This window comes from Osmerus mordax, chromosome 19 (genome assembly GCF_038355195.1).
Source record: "Osmerus mordax isolate fOsmMor3 chromosome 19, fOsmMor3.pri, whole genome shotgun sequence".
Taxonomy (NCBI): Eukaryota; Metazoa; Chordata; class Actinopteri; order Osmeriformes; family Osmeridae; genus Osmerus; species Osmerus mordax.
Genome location: NC_090068.1, coordinates 11165421 through 11187288, shown reverse-complemented (window position 1 = coordinate 11187288; position 21868 = coordinate 11165421). Strand labels below are relative to the sequence as shown.

The 21868-nt window shown below is 44.5% G+C and overlaps 5 protein-coding genes across 5 annotated transcripts; 4 read left to right on the top strand and 1 right to left on the bottom strand.

Annotated features, from left to right (window-relative positions):
* Positions 1–1015: 1015 nt before the first annotated feature.
* Positions 1016–3962, top strand: fundc2 (fun14 domain containing 2). Its single transcript, XM_067256681.1, has 5 exons — positions 1016–1136; positions 2143–2287; positions 2509–2584; positions 2778–2906; positions 3067–3962. Exons 1-5 carry the CDS (start codon positions 1118–1120, stop codon positions 3142–3144), a joined length of 447 nt encoding a protein of 148 aa, XP_067112782.1. The 5' UTR covers positions 1016–1117; the 3' UTR covers positions 3145–3962.
* Positions 3883–4477, bottom strand: cmc4 (C-x(9)-C motif containing 4 homolog (S. cerevisiae)). The gene is made up of 2 exons (XM_067256682.1): positions 4258–4477; positions 3883–4144 (listed from the first exon to the last, which is right to left on the bottom strand). The coding sequence occupies exons 1-2, from the start codon at positions 4313–4315 to the stop codon at positions 4008–4010; spliced, it is 195 nt and encodes a 64-aa protein (XP_067112783.1). The 5' UTR covers positions 4316–4477; the 3' UTR covers positions 3883–4007.
* A 261-nt stretch (positions 4478–4738) lies between these two features.
* Positions 4739–6371, top strand: cdca5 (cell division cycle associated 5). Its single transcript, XM_067257527.1, has 5 exons — positions 4739–4888; positions 5061–5128; positions 5338–5400; positions 5524–6030; positions 6170–6371. Exons 1-5 carry the CDS (start codon positions 4855–4857, stop codon positions 6248–6250), a joined length of 753 nt encoding a protein of 250 aa, XP_067113628.1. The 5' UTR covers positions 4739–4854; the 3' UTR covers positions 6251–6371.
* Positions 6372–8581: 2210 nt separating this feature from the next.
* On the top strand, positions 8582–14075 carry si:dkey-273o13.3 (uncharacterized). Its single transcript, XM_067257739.1, has 7 exons — positions 8582–8687; positions 8963–9935; positions 10054–11343; positions 11872–12033; positions 12297–12363; positions 12551–12658; positions 13158–14075. The coding sequence occupies exons 1-7, from the start codon at positions 8582–8584 to the stop codon at positions 14073–14075; spliced, it is 3624 nt and encodes a 1207-aa protein (XP_067113840.1).
* A 3080-nt stretch (positions 14076–17155) lies between these two features.
* On the top strand, positions 17156–20461 carry rom1a (retinal outer segment membrane protein 1a). The gene is made up of 5 exons (XM_067257518.1): positions 17156–17305; positions 18310–18408; positions 18855–19186; positions 19348–19594; positions 20246–20461. Exons 1-5 carry the CDS (start codon positions 17156–17158, stop codon positions 20459–20461), a joined length of 1044 nt encoding a protein of 347 aa, XP_067113619.1.
* Positions 20462–21868: the final 1407 nt, after the last annotated feature.

The following is a 21868-nucleotide window of genomic DNA, read 5'->3' as shown; positions in this document are numbered from 1 at the left end:
GTGGAGCAATAGAATGCACACATGCACCAAATGAGGACTTGTGTGGAAGGCAATTACAGTACACTCTGAATGCAATTTTCAATCATATCCCATTGGATATGCATTGCATGGTTTCATGGTGAGAGGAGAATTCTTATCTGATCTGTTTCTGACTTGATCTTGACTAGTTGTACAGGAATACATTCAAGGTAGGCTATGTACCATTGTGCCCTTTTACAGTAGTCATGCTTTCAACGCACATGTTGATTTTCTTGGTTATTTAAATATGATTTGTCTGGCATACAGATGTGGATAATCATAAATGAGGACACTGTATTCTGTTCACTGAAAACAAATCAAGAAAAAAAGTATTTGTAAAGATTTTGAGCTTTTTTAAAACAAACTGATCAGTCTGTTAAAGAGTTTGATAAACAAATTCCTTTGTTTATCTATTTTTTGTTTCATGTGAATTTTCTATTTAATAAATGTCAATTTTGTTTTCACAGGCCATTTAATAGCTCCTGAGTCATTGATTTGACATTAATTGCTACCTGGCTGACATCCCCTTTCGCACGGAGTTCCTACCAAGGTGTCCATGGCTCACTCAGTAATCAATGTATGATCTGTGTGAACAAGATACAGCTACATTTATTTACTGGGTCAGTAATGGCATCATAACCTCCGTTAACAACCTTCACATATCAAGTCAGATGAAATGGACCCATGCGCAACATCTCAATTTAATTTAACAAAATTCAATAAACATCTGCGTAAATTGCTTTATGATGTTGCTTCAATATTCTCTGAAATATGGCTTGAGTGAAGGTATACACCATTAATAATTCAGAATGTGCATTAATGATAAAAAATGTATAAGAGTCTCATAATACAACCCATAACTTTATATTCATTTTTTAAGACAATTCTGTCGAATACGTTCCAGCCGTAAAATACTTTTATGGACAGGATCTATTGGTTACCAGTGGTCTATAGGTGCAAACCACAGTCTATGGTACAAACCAAACTGCGCAGTTCTGATCCTCGTGAACAACCCCTGCAATGAGGTGCGCTGTTTATGTACGTCCGGGCTGAAACAGTAATTCCATGACATCATTTTCAGTTTATTTATTGAGGAAAAATGGCTGATAAGAAGAAAGGTGAGAAACAAGAACGTTAAATAATTTTCTTGCTAAACTGAGAGGTTTCATAACTGTCATATTTGGCTTCCAATTACACTTTTGCCTAAAATGAGCGTAATGACAGGTTAGCCAACTAGCTTGCTACTTACTGTCCAAGCATGTTGGTCCTGTCCTTCAAGAAGTTACAATAGCAAGTTAACTTTCAGTTCGACATATTCTACTGCAAATATTTAATCTACCTTTCTCAACTATATCTATATTTTACCCATGTCTATAAATGTATGCAAGCTCACACGATAAGATAGCCGACTACTGAGAATGTCGCACATTCTTACAGAGCCATAATCAGCCAAAACAGCTACGCTATGCGTATTCTTACAATTTATCTGTTAGGCATGTTGTAAAATGTACATCTGGCCCCTAATGCCATAGTTTAATGGGGCATGGTGGTAATCTCGTTTATTTACAAGTAGCCAACAACATTGGCCTAGGCCTTATAGCCCATACGTCGCCCGAGAGCCTTTGAGAAATTCACTTGCATCCTAAGAACTAGACTACTCCCTCGCACTTCCTCAAGTAATATTTTACCAACTGTATATTTTCATAATATATTTATCCCACTTTGACCGTTTTGACAAATAATGTATATTAGCAGGCTCACCATTACAATTTAACAGTCTGACTGTAAGTGAAACTAATACCCATCTTAGTTGAAACGAGTGGGCTATTTTGGTCTCTCTTTTGAGGTGCCAGAAAGCTGGACTTGTGAAGGTCGGTGTTGCAGCCTACTGCTGTCTGGCATCTAGAGTGAAAGCTTCATAATAAAAAATGATGTAATATATATATATATATATTAATACTGTATTATCAGAAGCTAATGTCTCTTCTGAGGCACCTTAACTGACCAGAGCAGAGGCTGTGTGGCCCTGACTATGGGTTTAATAAAAAAATTCCTCACAGGGTAGCCTAGACCTGACAAAACCGCACGACTGTTCTGACTTCCCTTTGGTAATTTCACCATCAGATGAGACGTTTGATGTCATGGACCTTGCTGAATATGCCAAGAAACAGAGGTGGTGGAATAGAGTCTTTGGCAAGAACAACTCAGGGCCAATAGAAGAGAAGTATACCGTTGCCACTCAGCTTGCTATTGGAGGTGTGACTGGATGGTGAGTCAAGCTATTTGAATGTTGATTTGAAAGTTGCCTGAGCGGATCCTCATTACATCTGAGGACAGGGGATGGGCGTAGAGCAGATGACTGCAGATCCAGTGGTCTCAGGTTCTAATCGACCCTTGTAAAATGCCTCTGGATGAAAACGGCTATTAAATGAATACATTGTTGTTGGTTGTTGTTGTTGTTTGTTGACTTGGATCTGTCCTCCCTCGTAGGTGTGCTGGGTTTCTGTTTCAGAAAGTTGGGAAACTGGCAGCTTCTGCTGTGGGAGGAGGATTTTTTTTACTACAGGTATGTGGATGTTTGCCATTCTTATAAAGGCAATGATTTAATTTGTAATTTGATGTTTACATTATTGTTCTATGATTCCTAACGGAGTTACAACAGAATATTTGACCTGAAACAGTTCTTTAAAATGAAAAATCGGTTAGTAATCCAATCACATAATCCTTACGAATGGTTGCTGTGTTGTAAACTCTTTCAGATTGCTAATCACACAGGCTACATACAAGTGGACTGGAAGAGAGTGGAGCGTGACGTGAACAAGGCCAAGAAGCAACTGAAGCTTAATACAGAAAGGCCAACTAAGGAAGTCCGAACAAAAATAGATGAGGTCAGGGGAGCATTGAACATTCAGTATAACCAATGTATCAGTATTATTAATGTGTTTTCAGAAAGCATGTAACTTTAGTGTATTTAAAGTTAATCTTAGAATACGTCAATATGAGTATTCTTTGTACCTTGTCCTTATATTGTATTTTATTTTTACCCAGGTGCAGACATTTGTGAAGAAGAACATCGTTCTCACAGGAGGCTTTGCAGGTGGTTTCCTGCTGGGCCTGGCTTCTTAGGAGCATTCTTTTATTTTACTTTCTTTTATTAATATCTTCATGCCAATGTGTTGGCTAAATCGTAATACTAAGCAGAAACATTGATACAATAGTGCATCTCTAACTTGTGTGCTATTTCACCTGTTATGGTTTGGGCTTACTATATATTTGGTCTGTGCAGCTAGTTGCAGTAGTGTTCTGTATGTTACACGTTTTTCAATTGACTCTTGTATTTTTTCCTATGCATTGTATTGTTTTGGTACACACTGCCTCTCATTTTATTATTCATTCAAAGATGGTGGGTAAAGCGACCGTGCCCCTTATGTGTTTTTATTGAATAATTTTGGCTTTTTGTGACTAAAAAGTTTTATGCTCAAGTTCACCCTAATACCAAAGTGACTATGTCCAACAACCAGATATCAATTAGGTGATCTATTTTCATATGTTGACAAATGTTTTATTCTTGAATTGTATTTAATTGAATAAGAAAATCATGTTCTGTGCATTGGCTGGCTATTTGTACTAGATTCATGCTTATGGAGTGCAAGTTTAGATTCTGTGTGAGTACCCAGACAAGTATATCATCACAAACAGCTCCAGTGTTAACCACCCCAAACAAGGAGTAATCCTCCAAATTAAAACACTTTTCAAATTGTCAATTGACAGTTCTGAACGGATATCTGAAGGAAATGCACTGACAGAAATGTTAATCCATTTGTTCTCCATGCAACCTGTGGCCAAACAAAACCATATCAGGAATGTGCTGTACTTGAATTGTTTTATTTAGCAAATGATACATGGTATATCATTCTAATCAAAATAAATTCTGAATGACAATTTCCAGTGACTCCATCAATATACACAACAGTCCAATTAGGCATAGCCTATACACTGGGAGCATCAGTAGATTTCAGGTCCTGCACAAACCCAGAGCAGCAGACAGAGTTCTCGGCGTGAACCGAACAGCAACGCAGCATCTCACGCATGACATCTTCGCACCTACTTTCAACATACTTGTTCGCTGAAATTAGAGGACAGATACACACAGTACACGTGTCCAAACATTAAACGTCAGTCAAAATAGTTGTTACCTAAATACAACTTCGGCAAGTGCAATACATTCCCAATCGTCACCTTGTAGACACTTCTGAATTTCGCATGCTTGCTTTTGGCAAGGGTCTTTCCGTGGCATTTTGGTAAAGCTATACAAATGAACACCGGTGCAGTAGACTGATTACTCCAATCAGCGTTATTTTTGCGCTAGCTTGTAGATCAATAAATCTAGCTCTAGCTTTCTAGCTAGTTTGTTGAGTGTATACAGCCATGGACGGAGGTTTGCTGCGTAGGCGAGAGAAGTTCAAAGTGCATGGGTTGCCAGTCAAAATAACCCTCCGATTAAATCTGGTCATTTCACAAGTATGTGACGTGCACTAATATGCTCTGTAACGTCCATGTTGGAAATTTATTGTGACATGAATAGGTACGAAGAAACTTGACATATGAATAAGTACCAGCAGTTTTTTTTTTGTCGACGTATTCAATAAGTAAACCAATAAAGGCAGACTTATGGAAACTGGCAACCCTACCGGAAACGCTGAAGGTACACAGAGAGGCACGAAGGCGGGCATTTTTGAAACCTGGGTGCAAGTTATTACAGCAAAATCTCTTATAACAACTCGTTAGCTGGGTTATATATGTGCTTTGTATGTGTGACTAGGAGAAACGACCAAGATGAGTAACAAAACACCCCTATCTGTTACGGATGGTCAGTATTTGTAGTAACTTTGTAGCTAGTCTAGCTAGTTCGTTGAAATACCTAGCTACTATAGCTTCCATTTGTTCAGTCATTGCGCCAAGGACCAACCTAGCAAATCATGTCGCGCAAACCTAGCCGGCGATTCGTGTCGTATTAAAACTGTTATATTTCTGTTGTCCAGATACTAATTGTCCGCCCCGAAGACGATCAACGCGGTTATCTCCCCCGGGTGAAAACCTCGCCAAATCTGTAAGTTTCTATCAAAGTTTTGATGTAGCTAAGTAGCTAGCAATATCCACAGCTAGCTAACCTGGCATATCCTTCCAACGGAAAGCTTATTCTTTTCGCTAACCGTTCACACAACGATGACCATCTCGACAAAATAATCTAGCTCTCAGGTCTCAATCACACATACTGGTATTATATTTTTTGACAGTACTTTTGTGAAACGTCCACAGGCTACTCTGGGTGTTGCGAAACGGTCCATAATTGTAAGGAAGATTGCACCTCGAAAAACGAATGTAAGTGTGACACAACATGGTTCAATGGCTACTCGTATTCAAAACAAATATTTCCCACCGTCAGAACCAAATTCATGAGTAGGGCGAGTTGTCATTAACCCATGCCAAATCATTGTCTTTCAGGTTGTTCCAGAGGACAACAAAGAAAATAAACACAGACAATCAGGCGGAAGTCAGCAAAAGAATCCAAAAAAGTCCGCACCAGGACCCACAGAGGCTCTGCCACCGAAGACTACCGTCCTCTCACCTATCCTGGCCCCATCGTCACCTTGTCCCCAGGCTCCAGAAGAGCCACAGAACTTGGTATGGTCAAAGAAGGTGCGTCGATCTTACAGCCGCCTCAGTCAAAGCGACCAGTCATTCGAGAGCTCATCCCCATCCCCCGGGCGGCGCAGGTCTCTATTTGGCTTTGAGAAGCTTCAGACCCCAGAGGTGATACGGAGGGTGGAACGTTCCAAAGTGGGCGCTGAGGTTTCACGGTCGCTATGTAGCCTTCTACAGGCCTCTAGTTCCTCCACGCTGCTGGACGGAGATGACAGTGCATTGGCCCCCCTGGAACCAGACGTAAACATCCCAGGAGTGGCCTTGGTAAAGGAGAAGAAAAGGAGGAAGCGAGTTCCTCAGCTCAAGGTAAATGAAAGCAAGAGGATGCCTTTTCTGTCATCTGTTGCTAAAGGTTCTCTGTGTATAGCCTACTTATTTTCTGTGTATGCATAAGTTTACCTGAACGCATGTACTGTATTTACCTGTTTACCTTCCTTCTCATCAGCTTACAGAGGTTGACAGTCTCGCGGCACAGATGAACGCAGAGTTTGAAGAAGCGGAGGGATTCGAATTAGTGGTAGAGTGAACTCTTGAGTTCACATAAAGACTTGTTGGTCACCTGAGCTGAATTGCCAAGACTGGAGAAAGAAATGACTTGCAGACACGTTCTGTTTTATCATTGAAGTCCTGGAAGAGGAGAACAGTGGTGAATAAGTGTACCATTTAAGAATCTACCATATCTGTACATCTGGCACAATATTGATCTCTGCAAAATGTCTACATGGTATACAGTAAGGGGAACATGAAAAGGAGATTCACATCAGAGGGTCTTTTACTTGGCTGTTTGCTAAAATAATTTGTATAGTGTTTTGGAACCTTGTGTTGATCTACGCTGTATTATTATTCTGCTATTTGATATCTTCATTTTTGATAAGTTGATGTCAGTTATCTCGGCATATTTACTGGTCTGTTATCCCTGTTTTAAGATGAGTCCATAAATATTTGTGTTTAACACCTTGTGCTGCCTTCTGGTCATTGTGAGCCACCTTTTGCACCACAACGGTGGGTCACAATGACCCGAAGGCAGCACAAGGGCAATTATGTCCTGACTATAGTTGTTGATGAAATAGTTTTCTCTCTTTTTGTGACTTTGTCTTGTATTAGCTAACATACATTTCACTATTGAATCTTTTTTTAGAATAGTCAAGTCAGAACCCTAATGAGAAATTGTTTGTTCTCTGAGTTGGTTAGGGAATTCTGATCAATAAACAAAAATGTTTGAATACCAAACCCAGCTCCATTATATATTTCAACCCTTCAAATTTAACTGTGCTTTTCACTACTAACGATTCCCTGGTGGTTGAAGTAATCCTTTTCACATAGAGTACGGTATGGGGGTGCTGACTGTGTTTAAACTTGTGTGCGACTGATGGGTGGTCCTTATGTGTTTTCTGAGTTACATCATCAGTGTTCCCTCTGCTCCTCTGCTTTAACCTTCTGTTCCCTTTGCTGGAGGGACACAACCGTGTCGGGATGGCATCGATTGTGGGTGGAGGGTGGTGCTGCCTCACACACTATTGATTTGGGGAAAGCTGCTCCGGGGCAAGGTTAATGACCAATGAAACAGTTTTATATTTGTAAACTCCAGGTCTTACCGATTCAAACAGTTGAAGATTTTTAATTTTCTGTGCAAACTTTATGAATCCACTGTTTGCAGTACTGTCTGATATAATGATACTGTTTTTAGGAATGGTTCAGGGACAGGCAGTTGATATGTGGTTGCTCGTGTCATATTATTGGAGTTCAATACAATTCTGGATGACTCCATCTTGACTGAGTTATATCTACCCACGCAGTGACACAATAGGGGCAGGTACGTCAATAAACAGCTTGGGAATAACATTCTGCTTAGCACCAAAGGCTTATAAACTTATTAACATTGCTGTTTGGAGAAAATCTTGAAACTACACAAACGTCGTACTTGGATTTAATCCCAAATGAAAACTCATCTTCAGGGCGTGACACTTTTTCCATGTACTTTTTAGTTAAATGTACAAACTGAAAACCTTTTTTTTTTTTTTTTTGTAGCTCAACAACAGTAATTAAAAAGAGCTTGCTTTGTTTAGCGAATACCTTCTCACATGGCTTCTAAAATAGATAACATGCGCTCCAGGGTATGGGATGGGTGCCGAGGACTTATTGACTTGCGGAGGTGACTTCACACGCGCTCACCCTGGTGCAATTGGAAAACAGTGTGAGTGGGTGGAGGGAAGGGGCGGGGCGGGTGGATTCCCAGTACAAAACTTCAATGGGCATCACAGTCTGTCATTTCCTGTGGTCCCTCTGAGAATGTAAGTCCTGATCTTGCGCGGCCAGTCTCCTTGCTTATGCTTTTTTATTGACAAAAGATTCATGCTTGTAACTCATATACTTAATTGTTTGTAACTTGATGATGCTTTTATATATTTATACGAGACAACAAATCCATGACTTATCCTTATGTTTATTTTATTTGTATTATTGTTACAGTTGTTATTAATAGTATTCATTTTGCCTTACTGTCTACACTGTTTGGCACAGGTCATTGCAATATTGAATGTTTTTGTTCTCATGCAAGTATCTTTTCATACAGTTGAGCCCATTTTACTGGAAGGCAAAGATATCTTAAGATTCCCACCCAGAATTTGGAAAGCAAGCAGTTTCTAGCAATCTCAACCTGGTGGTTTATTAGTCCAGTGGGAACCCCACACCGAAGCAGTGAACGTTGGTTGCCTGAGAAAGCAGCTGATGATGGAGAAATTCTCCACACCCGTGCAGCCTAAACATGGAGCTAAAGGCCAGAAGGTCAGCAAGCCCCACAACCACCAAGAGAAGGAGAACAGCAAAAGGGTTAGTCAAAAACCAAACCACCACAAACATGATCCTCACCACCACCACCCTAACCACGGTCATCATCACCACCACCGTCCCAGCCTCCAGCACCATCAGGACACCCATTCATCAGATGACCAGGATAGTAACAGGTGAGTTTTGTGAAGAGTTGAAGTATTCCTGGTGATACTAGATGGTTTTATTCAGGATCTAATTCATTACAGACCATTTTTAATAGGATTTTTCAAAAACCTTAACTTAAAAAAAGGCAAAGAATGTATTGATTGTGCTACATACCGGTATATGAAACAGTATTTATTAATTAATAACAGAGCTGAAGCAGGGTAAAGTATGATTCTGACTTTATTAATGCAGAGAACTGAATATTTTACATAATTCTCTTCTCACCATAGCCCCCAATCTAAAGCAGAGGACAGCAGTGTTCACCCCCATTACCCCAGGAATCCCAATCACCCCCACCATCAGCACCACAGTGACAAGTCTCACCAATCTCCCCCTGATCATCATCATCACCATGACGACCATATTCCAGATGTCGGTTCCCACCCCGAGGTGACGGCCACCTCTTCTAGCTCCTCCTCTAGTTCCTCTGTGTCCTCCTCTTCATCCTCTTCATCCACATCCTCCTCGTCCTCCTCTTCCTCCTCTGGCTCCTCCTCCTCCTGGTCTTCTGAGTCCAGTATTGACAGTGAGTGTCTGGAGGACAGGAAGCTCCGACAACCGCAGCACTCACAGTCCTGCATCGACATCTCCAGACGGAGGGTCTGTGATGAAGAGGAAGAGGAAGATGACACCAGGCCTTTGATAGATGCTGAAGATCTGTTCAAGCATTCGGTGAAGGAGAAAACCAAGAAAGCCACGTCTTCCCGTCAGCCTCGTTCTCACAGCACCCTGAAGAAAGAGAAGGTGAAAACCAAAGGTTCCTCCGGGGCGGGCAAAGTCCGCAAGGCCAAGTCTATGGAGGCCCTCTCCCGACACCATGACAAAGAGGCAGGGGACAGCCCTGTAGAGGAAGAGCAACTGGGGAGGAGGGAGGAAGAAGCCAAGAAGAAACTGGTGAAAGAGAAACTGCAGTTCTCCGCCTTCCTGAATGAGATAACTCGGCAGGTTCTGAGTCCCTCTAGGCTGAGCTATCTGGGGGTCACCCAGCCCAACCGTCCCAGCAGCCCAGGACAGGCCTCCCTGAGGTCCACCAGGGTGGACACAGTGGTGGACAAGACCAGACAGCAGAGAAGCCGTCCTGCCAGTGGAGACTCAGTCACATCCAGCAACCAGTCAACTACCAGCAAGCATTCCCTGGTCAGCAAGCATTCCTATTCCAGCAGACACTCTCACAGCCACCGTGGGAAGCATCAACACCACCACCACCACCACCACCAGTCTGGAAGAGAAACTGTCCCAGTCAAGCACCGAAGTCCTAGTAGCCACTCTGATGGCAGCACCAGTTCAGTAAGTAGCTCAACCCTGAGGCATAATTCTCCGTCTGCAACAACTCAGCGTTCCCGTTCTCCGTCTCACCATCATCACCATCACCATGGAGACCACCACAGCCCAACTCATCATCATCACCATGGCGAGCACCACAGCCCAACTCATCACCATCACCATGGAGACCACCACAGCCCAACTCATCATCATCACCATGGCGAGCACCACAGCCCAACTCATCACCATCACCATGGAGACCACCACAGCCCAACTCATCATCATCACCATGGCGAGCACCACAGCCCAACTCATCACCATCACCATGGAGAACACCACAGCCCAACTCATCATCCTCACCATGGCGAGCACCACAGCCCAACTCACCACCATCATCATGGAGACCACCACAGCCCAACCCATCACCATCACCATGGAGACCACCACAGTCCACCTCGTCACCATCATCATGGAGAACACCACAGCCCAACTCATCACCATCACCATGGTGACCACCACAGTTCAACTCATCACCATCACCATGGAAGCCACCACAGTTCAACTAATCTCCATGGAGACCACCATAGCACAACTCCTGACCATCACCATGGAGATCACCACAGCCCAACTCATCAGCATCACCATGGAGACCACCACAGTTCAACTCATCACCTTGGAGACCAGCTCAGCCCAACTCCTCACCATCACCATGGAGACCACCACAGTCCAGATCATCACCATCACTCTCGAGACCACCATAGCCCATCCTCTCACCATCACCATCGGGGCAACCACAGTCCAACTCATCACCATGGAGACCACAGCCCAACTACTGACCACCACCATGGAGACCACCAAAGCCCAGATCATCACAATCACCATGGAGACCACCACAGTCCAACTCCTCACCATCACCATGGACACCACCACAGTCCAACTCATCACCATCCCCATGGAGACCACCACAGCCCAACCCATCACCATGGTGACCACCACAGTTCAACTCATCACCTTGGAGATGATAACAATCCAACACACCATTCCTCCCATCCTGATTCCCACCATCACCATACAGAATCCCACCATTCCTCTCCCACAGAAGCCCATCACCACGCTTACTCCCCCACCAACTCCGAGAACCACCACTCCCATCACCATCATCCTTCCCACCCTGAATCTCCTCACAACCCAACTCATGCCTCACTTGCAACGCAACACCACTCCCACCAACATGACGATCACCACAACCCAGCTCATCACCTTCCTCATGACGATCACCACAGTCCAACTCATCACCTTTCCCATGACGATCACCACAGTCCAACTCACCACCATCACCATGACGATCACCACCAACTGGAAGCACTCATCATGAAGCCAGGCTCTTCCAGCTCCTCCAGTCAGGACGAGCAGCAGGCCAGCTGCAGAGGCTCCGCTTCATCATTACATAAGGTAGGGCTGGCATCAAACTCAATATACATTTGTGTTCCTTCTTTAAATATTGACAACCTATTATTGATTTTGACATTGCACACGCAGGCATGTACTTACGCAATCCTGGCGTGTGACAAGTTTTTTATTGGTTATCCATATTTAATTTGTGTTTAAAGTTGGTTCTAGAATCAATCTCAGTTTGTTAATTTCATATTATGTCTTGTTTTTCAGACACAGGATAAAGCCTCTGAGATAAAAGGAATAATGTAAGTTTGTTTTAAATCATTAAGCTTTATTTGTCTGGGTCTGGCCAATTAAGTAAAGTAAGAACAAATGATTTAACACTCATCACCTCAGGGGTTCACTGCAGTACACAGCAGCGACTCTATAATATAATAACTAAATGTAAATGTAGCGACTCACAATAGTCATTTTCTTGTCCCTCCTTCCTATCAGGATGCTTCAGGAGCAAAATCAGGAGCTGCACCACAGTCTTCTCCAGACGGCCATGAGGATGGAGTGCATGGGAGAGGAGTTCAAGAGCAGTCACGAGCTCCTGGAGTCAGAACTGCAGAGGACCCACGTGGAGCTGAGCAGCCTGCTGGATAAATTCAAAAGGTCAGAGCTCAGTGGAGGGAATAGCTTAGTGGTTAGAGCATTTGATTGTAGATCAAGAGGTCACAGGTTAATCACCGTCGCTTTATATAAAAAAACTTTAACTTTTCAAAGTGAACTATAGATGTAACAGCGTAGATCAAACACAGAAGAGTTTTGAGACAAGAATCAGTGCAGCAAACCAGTACTGTCGTAAAATACCACAATATTACTTGAGGTGTGCTTTGTTGTCCCTAACACATTTGCCTGTCTTACTGGATCCACAGACTTCAGGATAACTATTCCTCCACCCAACAGACCAACAATCTCCTGGAGCGTAAACTGCATTCAGTGGTGAGCCAGCAGTGACAAATTCTCTTTAGTCATATCTCCAGCTCTTCCATCATGTAAATCAGTTCTTTCTGTGGAACTCTGTTATTTCTGTGAAGTTTCCTTCTGTGGAACATGGTTTGTTATGTGAAACCAACTCTATCTTAGGAACCGGTTCTCCCTGTGAAGTTTCCCTCCGTGTGTTCTGCAGGCTCAGAACATGGATGGGGACCGTGAGCGTCTGAACCAGCGCATCTCGGCCCTCACGGATCAGCTGGCCAAAGCCAGGACCACCATCCACAGCATGGAGACCATACACGTGAGAACGCCCTACCCTCCTCCTGACCAACACAGCTAGCTGAAACAAGAGACAACCCAGAACGCGTGGAGCGGCAAAGTACAAAGACATACACACAGTAGATGTTAGTTAACAGCAAAACGAGTTGAAGTGATGGAACCTGTGATCCTGGCCTGCTTGTTTTTGTCGACTGTTGATCTGTTGATTGGCTTATTGAAAATCAAATCTAATTCATTTGATTTCAGATGGAGTCAGGGTAGTCCCAAATAACCTTGTTGACAATCTTGTGGTTTGACCTTTTCTGGCCAAATGATGGTGTTGCTTTGCACTGTGCCTGGTAAATACAGACTGTTCCTTGATTCTAACCACCAGAAATACTGTTAGAACTATACTCTGATGCTTGTAGGATCCCACTTTGTATGTGTGCTATTTGTATGTCGCTTTGGAAAAGGCGTGAGCTAAATGAATAAAATGTTAACTGTAAATGTAATAAATGGATTCACCCCCCCTCCCCCCTTAGGTAACGCCAGTTCTGCAGGAAGCCCTTGAAAAGCATTTCCAGTCCGATTCCATCAATCAATTTGTCATCCCTGTGGCTCCTCCTCCACCCCAGTTCATGGACGGCCGTAACTATGGAAAGGTCATGGCGATGGGCGAGGACCAATACCTGGGACCTGTTCCAGAGGAGGAGGAATCCGATTGGTCGGAAATGGGGGAAGAGGCTCCTCGGTGCGGAGTGCGGGGGTCATGTGTTGGTTTCCATGGGAACACTGCATTTTTACCCTGGAGGCAGGCGCAGGGCCACTGGGCGGGTCAGGGGGAGGGCGACACCGACAGCGAGTCTGGGAGTGAGGATGTCGTCAAAGAAAACCCTCCGACCTCCCTGAAGATACCACACCTCCAGTTCACCATGCACCCTGAGAGTGCCCAAGGCCCAGGGACAGAGGGTTGCTCGGTCGGCTTCAACAACCCGCCCGCCAGTCTGAAATGCGAGGGAGGGTACAGGGTCTCCACCATCCGACGACTAGGCTCCCCTGTCCGCGTTCTGTCGGCCAGCCTGGAGGAGATCTCCACGGCCCGAGCCCCACATCACCGCCCGGGGGAGCAGGGCCTGCTGAGGGGCACGGAGGCCATGCTGGACCTCCACCACCCCGAGGAGGGAGCCATGGAGGACTTTGACGACGACAAGATCATCCACAACTGGAGGACCAGGGGAGACCGGGGCCTGGGGGGAGAGGGAGGGCTGGAGGCCAGGGAGGCGGAGGACGGGACCAACCTGGTCAACTTGCAGTCGGCCCAGAGGATGCTCAACCACTTCATCTCCCAGCTGCAGCCTGGGGAGGGGGGCGGGGAGGAGCAGGGCCGGGGTGGGGAGGAGTGCGGCTGGATAGGGGGTGTCTCAGATGAGGTGTTGAACGGGGAGAGGACGCAGCTGTGACACAGGGTCACGCCGGCAGCAGGTTCATCTCATTCACAGAATAAAACGCAGGAAATTGATTTCTTTATTTTCAACTAACCTTCACAATTGGTGTCTGTGCGTGAAGATAACACAGGGGCGTCTAATTAGCTGCATGGCTGAGAGAGTTTCACAAAGCTGAACACTTCAGGGGAAAAAAAGATGGTATTTCTAACCCTTGTTGAGCAGACAGGTGAGCCCTTGCAAATATCTGTAAATGTAGGCTGGCTGTGTAAGAGATCCTGATCTCCGCACTATTTTGGCTCCGTACTCCATCAAAGACGTGTCCTGAGGTCTTCTTGAGAGCAGTATGCAGAGAGCAGCTTTGTAGTCCTCCTGAGGTAACATCAAACAAAAGGCTCTTTGATTCCTCTTCTTCCCAGTTGCGGCTCCTGTCCTATAATTCACTCTTATCTCATCGTAGCCAGAGACCAAGCCTCCATCCTGTCTCTGCCTCACAGATAACAAACCCTTTGAGGAGCTCTAGTGAGTACTTCTAGATATTGGTGTGTGTTTTTGCCAGGATCCATTTTTGTTGAGGAGAGAGGAGAGGACTTCTATGCACAGATTGTGTTTGTTCTGTAGTGGGCTGTTCAACCAGCGCCAGATACGCCTGTGAACTTCTTGGTACAGTCTCTGTTTCTCAATGTACATGCCCAAGGAGAAAAAGAGTATGCTTAAATCTAATGAAAATGCATTAATTGAGAACTTAATGTGTTTGTTATTTGAATCTTTTTTTCCATTTATTTTCTCTTTAATTGGAAGTGTACTTAAAATGTACTGATTTGGTATATTTACATACTTATGGACACATTTAATATATGTAAGTATGTTTGTATTTTTACTTTGTAAGGACACTTCCAGTATTATATGTTTTCCGCTTGGGTATGTCTTTACATTTTATTTATTAATTTAGCAGAGGCTTTCATCGAAAGGTATACCTGACATATACATAAACAGTGTCTTCTAAACAAACAATATGGATAGATCTAGAATGGGCTAAGTTCCTAGAGTCAATCTCTTGTCAGTAGACCTGAGATATCCTCTCATTGAGGAACCTCTATCACGTTAGCTGGGATAAGAGTACACCATCTGTCTGTCAGGGCGTGCCTGTGCGTCCAGGGTGAACATGATGCAGAGGAAACGAGAGACACATTCACACGGGTCCCAGGTGTTTTGGTACATGATTCCATCTGATAGAAAGATACAAGGTTTTTAATCTTTGAGAGCTTGTTTAAATGTATAGTAAAAAACTGAAACCTTTATTCTTATTCCACCTTTATTCCTCCTATTATTTCAATGCATGCAAATTGTAATTTGGTTTTAACTACTTATGTAACTGTATTTACCCCTTGTGATCCCACATTAACCACCTACTGTTTGATATAAACAAGGGCATTGAGAAATAGATTTAAATATTTGTCAAATGTATAGCAATGTGTAATATAAGTGCATAGTGCCTACCTACCCTCAAGCTTTACCTGTATGGTGAGATCTGAATAAAGTTGACTATTTATTCCTGTTTGGTGTTTGTCATTAAGGCTTAACATTGTCATTATTTATGTATTTATTTCTGGACACACAAAACTTATATTAAAACTGTTAAACTGTAAAATTATTCTTAGCGATTCCGTATGTACTTGCAATGTATGCATCTTTTAAAACCATCAATAAAACAAAAAAACTAAATCAGCCCTGTTGTCTTTGAGATTGTCTGAACTTTCTCTACTCAGTTGCGATGAGGTTGGTGAGGTTTTGTTGTCGACCAGCAGAGGGCAGTCTGCTTCAAGGTACAGTGTTGTAGTACCCTGCACAATGAACATTTACACTTGGGGATGGTCTTGGGGATGCATTGCTGTATAATGCATTCACTAAAGGGAAAGATTACACAGTACAGCAATATGAAGAAGCAGATACAGGAAAACAGTGAACCAGGGTAGCAGTAGAGGGTTTCGAGACCAGGTAGAACCAGCCAAGGACTAGACAGAAAGCTGGAGGCCATGGATAGTTATCCACGTTGGAGGCTTAAACTCACCCCGCTGAGCCTCTTCCAGGAGCTTTGGAGGAGATTATCCACACTTTCCCTCTTTACTTCCCTCCCTTTCTCCTACATGGCTTCATTAAACTGAAGAGGAGCTATGGGAAATGGTTTGGAACAGAGTATTAAAATCAGGAGATGTTCGGTCCAATCCTGCGTGTCATTATCTCCCATAGTCACCATTCAGGGAAAGATTGATTCCGTCATTAAGCCTTTCAATTGGAATTCTCCTGTCATCAAAGTTGTTCATCTCAAACCGAGTACACTGGTTGAGGATGATCTTGATATGTGAAACACATCTGAAAGCATCTCTACATACAGTTTTACAAACATAACAGTACCTGTGTGTCATGTGACATGTCCGTCTACCTGTCAGGTTCAATTGGATGTGTCAGAGCTCATCCAGGTCTCACACCTGGAGTGTGAGGGTAGCAGGCTTTGCTGAGCAAACAATGGCCCAGATTCCCATTGGGAAGGTCACTTTAATAGGATAGGTGAGGATTACCAGTAAGACCCAGCACACGTCCAGAGTTGGCCAAATCCAGTGTGTCTCACCCAAGCATGGGCACACAGGTGCAAAGACAAAGGACAGAGGACTGAGGGGGGTGGACTTCTGGACTTCTTCTGAACACTTTTTAGGGGGATCAATCGGATGAACTTTGACACCACCACCTCGAGAAAACTAGGAAATACAGTTTGGGATACTCAACAGGCGACTCTGTTCTGAATTCTACTGCTTCCACTACATTATTTCATCCTTAATCGTCGTCGCTTTTGGATGCCACTTCTTTTTTTCTCACTGGAAAAAAACAGACCCTTCTCTTTGAAGAACTAAAATTCTTCAACCTCTTCTGCTTCCAGTACGTTTACGCTTCCAAACGTTTTTTTTGTTTCCTGACCCTACTTCTGTCTTCCCTCTCCGAGAAATCCTCCTCAATCCAGCCTCCGCAGTCTCGTACATCCCCTCAGACCTTCTCAGTTTCCCCCCCGACCCTCGGACACCCCCGAGGACCCCTACGCCAACATGGTGCTGATGAAGATGGCGTTTCCCTTTGAGAAGAGGGTGAAGCTGGCCCAGGGGCTGTGGCTGCTGTCCTGGTTCGCCACCCTGGCCGGAGCCTTAACCTTCACACTGGGATGCTTCCTTAAAACAGAACTACGCAGGAGGGCGGAGGTACCCTGCACACTCTCGCACACACACGCACTCACACATTTACAGACTCACTCAGATATGTACGGCCACATGCCATTAAACATTTACAGACTCACACCTGTACACACTTAGTACAAACTCAAACACCGACTCACACACAGACTTCTAGACTTGAAAATACTTCAGGGGTCTAGTCTGTGTTTTAGGAGTGCTCCCATGTGGTACTGTACCTCAAGTACATCAGATATTCAGAATCTCATCTTCTATTTGAGTTCTGAATCTCAGTACTGGAATTGTCTGAAAGTCCTCTGCAATATTTTATGAGGTTTGAAAGGCACTTTTGTTGTTTGTTTTGTTTCTCTTCAGACTATGAAGCGCATTGGGAAATAAGTTTCACAAAGCACAGTGTTTATTCTGAATAGATATGAAAGGGAGACAACCAATCTCCTTGTGCCAGTGAGAATATGATGCACAGAGTGATAATAGGGATTAGGAACAATCCTTGAAATGAACTGACCTAAATGAAATGATCAGATGACTAGCGGCTAATCCAACCAATGGTGCACTGGACTTCTAGGCAGCCATGAGTACAAGAATAACTAGACTTGGGGCCCCATCGACCTGTACACTTGTGACATAAACAGAAACACTGTGTTTGTGCCTGGATCAAGATGATGAATTGTTGAAACTGTGTGGTCTTTAGAGAGGGTAGACAGCCCGAGCTGTCGGATGTGACTCATGGTTCATCTGATCCCTTCTCTGGAATTCATAATGTCTAATCGTTACCAGTACAATTCCACTGAGCTTTTCTATTTCTTCCTCACCATTTCCTCGTCTATTACAGTCCTGACAAAGAAATATGAAAAATAAATGACACACCGAGATTATTGCATTGATAATGTGACACGTTTTGCTCAAAGGGGGTATTTTGCGAGCATATTCTGGGATACTGAATCAAATAATGAGACGAGGGAACATCGCTGTGCAGTTTTTCCGCATAACCAATGCATAGCGTCTGTCTACAGGTGATGGATAACACTGAGATCCACGCCGTGCCCAACACCCTCATGATCGTGGGCCTGGCGTCTCTGGGCATCAACTACTTTGCTGGCCGCATCTGTCAGGTGAGGGGAAATCTTTGACCCTGACCTGAACTCCAAGTCACGTGAAGGTGAAGATACAGGCCTCATCTGATTTGTTCAGGTTTGGGCCTTGAGATGGATGCAGACCTCTGACAGTAAAGGAATGCTGTTTTTATGGAGACTAACTAGACTTGAAATCATTTGGGAGTTAATCCATTTCTTAACCAAAATTCATATTATTTCATGTATTTTCTTTGTTAAAGTAGGTCATGTAACACTGATATTTGGCAGAGAAGTGACATCACACCATTGAGCCTTCTCTCCATGCTTGATAAAGTTCTGAATCAGAATCTGAATCAGAATTCGGTTTATTCGCCATGTATATGTTATACAAATCTTAAATTAAGTTAAGTACAGTTAAGTGGTGGTGGTGGAATGATCTTACTAATGCATCCAAGTAAGTCTTGAACATCATTCAACCCCGACAGGATGCCCTGGACGCCGGTCGCTTCCCGCGCTGGAAGAACTTCCTGCAGCCGTTCTTTGGCGTGTCTCTCTTCTTCAGCTTCCTCATGTTAATGGCAGTGATCATGAGCTACGCCATGAAGGGCAACCTGGAATCCTCCCTGAAGATAGGCCTGAAGAACGGCATCCGCTTCTACAAGGACACCGACACCCCCGGAAGATGCTTCCAGAAGCAGACCATCGACCGGCTGCAGATGGAGTTCCGTTGCTGTGGGAACAATGACTACAGGGACTGGTTTGAGGTCCAGTGGATTAGCAACCGGTACCTGGACTTCAGCTCCAAGGAAGTGAAGGAGTGAGTGAAGCATGAAGGAGGAGGGTGGGGAGGCAGCGGGGGGGAGAGGAAGGAGGGCTGGGGTGGAGTGAAGTAATGAACTCTCCTCTCCTTCTTTTCCTCCCCTTCTCCCCTTCTCTTCCTCTCCATCTCCTTCCTCCTCTTTCTGTCTTCCTCTCCAGCCGCATCAAGAGCAATGTGGATGGGCGCTACCTAGTGGATGGGGTCCCGTTCAGCTGCTGCAACCCCAGCTCCCCCCGGCCCTGCATCCAGTACCGACTCACCAACAACTCAGCCCACTACAACTACGAACACCAGACCGAGGAGCTCAACCTCTACATCCGAGGCTGCAGGGAGGCCCTGGTCAACTACTACATGGGCCTGATGAACACCATCGGGGCTGTGGTGCTGTCTGTCTTCCTGATTCAGGTACTGTGCGGCCGTTAGACAGGGTGTGAAAGTCGATGAGGTCTTGAGTGGTACTGTGAGGTTTAAGGGATGTTTAAGCGGGACATCTGGATTGGCTGGTGTTTGAGTGGTGGCGATTTCAAGGTAAGGTTGTGTGAGGTTAGATTTTGAGGTATACGTCCTACATGTGTTCAACCTCTTCATTCTCCCTTTCTCCTCCTCAATGTCTTCCTCCTCTCACCCCATCTCCTCTTCTTCCTCCACCTCTTCGACATTTCCATTTATTTCCCCTCGTCCTCCCCCTCCTTCTCCTTCTCTTGATCATTATTCTATTCCACCTTCTCCTCTTCCTCTTCCTCCCTCCCCTCCCCTCCTCCTCCTTCCTCTTCCTCCCTCCCCTCCTTCTCCTCCTTCCTCTTCCTCCCTCCCATGCTCCTCCTTCCTCTTCCTCCCAACCCTCCCCTCCTTCCTCTTCCTCCCAACCCTCCCCTCCTCCTTCCTCTTCCTCCCTCCCCTCCTCCTCCTCCTTCCTCTTCCTCCCTCCCCTCCTCCTCCTCCTTCCTCTTCCTCCCTCCGTCCCTCCCTCCCCTCCTTCCTCTCTCTCCCCTCCTCCTTCCTCTTCCTCCCTCCCCTCCTCCTCCACCTCCTCTTCTTCCTCCACCTCCTCTCCAGGCCTCTGTGATCGTGAGCCTGCGGTACCTGCAGACTGCCATGGAGGCCGTGGCTGGGCAGGAGAACACAGAGATTGAGACCGAGGGCTACCTGCTGGAGAAAGGGCTGAAGGAGACCTTCATGGAGTACATGAACCCCGTGCTGACCCTCCTCATGCTCAACCAGGTGTCCAGCGAAGCAGGGGCGGGCGGGGCTGAGGCTGGGAGTAGCAGTTAAAGAGGAAATGTCTAGAGGGTTCAAACAGGTTGTCAAGGGGACACAGATGGCACAGTTGACAGTTTGCATTTGGCAACACAGAAAATCAAATGAATCATGTATTTCTATGACATCCCATTCCTTTAAGATACTCGTAAGTGTACGTATATGACTTGTGTCGCTCTGAAATGAAGGAGCTGAATCCTGTAATCTGTTTCAGTTGCACTTGAGAGCATATATATTTTTGTATCAGTCAACAGTATCACTATCAGTTATCAGAGTAAGGCACAAAGTATTACCAAAAACACTTGGACAAGGATTCATACCACGAGGTCGATTATATTCACATTTAAGTAGATAAGACACACAGGCTTACATAATAAACAGTAATCTTACTCCAAACCCAAATAATTTCCTTTTTGACTGATAAACTTGTTTGACTTGTTTAAGTTTAACAGTCAAAACAATTCTGATTGATACATCTTTCCTTTTAAGGTACAATGAGATACAATGTTCATTGACCAAATTGTTACTTTGTTTTACCAGCTCAATGATTAAATTAAGACGGATACAATGTTGATCACATAAACGGATTATGCAACGAGTTCACCAGTGTATTGCTCAGAATAATACAGCACAGTATCATGACTGAAGCTCCAAAACAGACAATTAAACACTTATAGTGTGTTACCCTTAATTACTCAAATGGAAAATGTGAACAGTTCAAAAACAAGTATTACGATGTTTTTTTTTCTTTTTTCATAAAATGCAAACAGCAGTGTAACGCTGACTATAGAAAGACAATGCTGAATGCTCTGCTACGTAACCAAGTAAAGGACATACTAAACTGCACTACATAACTACTACGACAGAAAACATATTAAAGTCGAAAGTTTTTAATTGCTTCGTGGGATTTTGTCACTTTGTTGTCTTTGACTCCCGAATCCTTTCATACACCCACTTTCCCTACACCGTTCCTCTCCTCTCAGCACCCCTACACACACATCCTCTACTAACAAGCTGTATCTCTTTCTCCCATCCCTCATTCTGCTCATAACACGCTCTCCTCCCATCGTTTCTCTGGGCTATAGCTGCAGGAGTGTGCGTGGGGGGACTGGGATTACGGAGGCTGGTGACTGATGTGTGTAATGCAGTGGAAGCTGTGAGCAGGTCTGTGAGGATTGTCCTCTGTCCTGACACCTTTCAAAGTGCTGCTTATCCCAGACATTAATGCGGCGAACTGCTGCCCCAGCAGTCGTGGCGCTGCTTACACGGTAAAGTCGGAAACCGGGTGACATGGGCACTCACTGGCTGCTGTGCTACTCACTGTCAATCATCTTCAGCTGTGGTTACAGTTTATTTACGGTGACACACTGTGACGTATCCCAGCTGTGAAGCATTGAGTTAAGGATTTCAGATATTGAGGAA

Bases quoted from the DNA above. Each gene is read 5' to 3' on its own strand.
- fundc2 (XM_067256681.1), top strand. The intron at 2,288-2,508 runs GTGAGTCAAGCT...CCTCCCTCGTAG, and splicing joins ATTGGAGGTGTGACTGGATG to GTGTGCTGGGTTTCTGTTTC. The intron at 2,585-2,777 runs GTATGTGGATGT...AAACTCTTTCAG, and splicing joins GAGGATTTTTTTTACTACAG to ATTGCTAATCACACAGGCTA.
- cmc4 (XM_067256682.1), bottom strand. From the start codon at position 4,315: ATGCCACGGAAAGACCCTTGCCAAAAGCAAGCATGCGAAATTCAGAAG. The intron at 4,145-4,257 runs GTGACGATTGGG...CTCTAATTTCAG, and splicing joins AATTCAGAAGTGTCTACAAG to CGAACAAGTATGTTGAAAGT.
- cdca5 (XM_067257527.1), top strand. From the start codon at position 4,855: ATGAGTAACAAAACACCCCTATCTGTTACGGATG. The intron at 4,889-5,060 runs GTCAGTATTTGT...TCTGTTGTCCAG, and splicing joins ACCCCTATCTGTTACGGATG to ATACTAATTGTCCGCCCCGA. The intron at 5,129-5,337 runs GTAAGTTTCTAT...AAACGTCCACAG, and splicing joins GTGAAAACCTCGCCAAATCT to GCTACTCTGGGTGTTGCGAA.
- si:dkey-273o13.3 (XM_067257739.1), top strand. From the start codon at position 8,582: ATGATCCTCACCACCACCACCCTAACCACGGTCATCATCACCACCACC. The intron at 11,344-11,871 runs GCACTCATCATG...CCTTCCTATCAG, and splicing joins ACGATCACCACCAACTGGAA to GATGCTTCAGGAGCAAAATC. The intron at 12,034-12,296 runs GTCAGAGCTCAG...CTGGATCCACAG, and splicing joins CTGCTGGATAAATTCAAAAG to ACTTCAGGATAACTATTCCT.
- rom1a (XM_067257518.1), top strand. From the start codon at position 17,156: ATGGTGCTGATGAAGATGGCGTTTCCCTTTGAGAAGAGGGTGAAGCTG. The intron at 17,306-18,309 runs GTACCCTGCACA...GTCTGTCTACAG, and splicing joins AACTACGCAGGAGGGCGGAG to GTGATGGATAACACTGAGAT. The intron at 19,595-20,245 runs GTACTGTGCGGC...CCTCCTCTCCAG, and splicing joins TGTCTGTCTTCCTGATTCAG to GCCTCTGTGATCGTGAGCCT.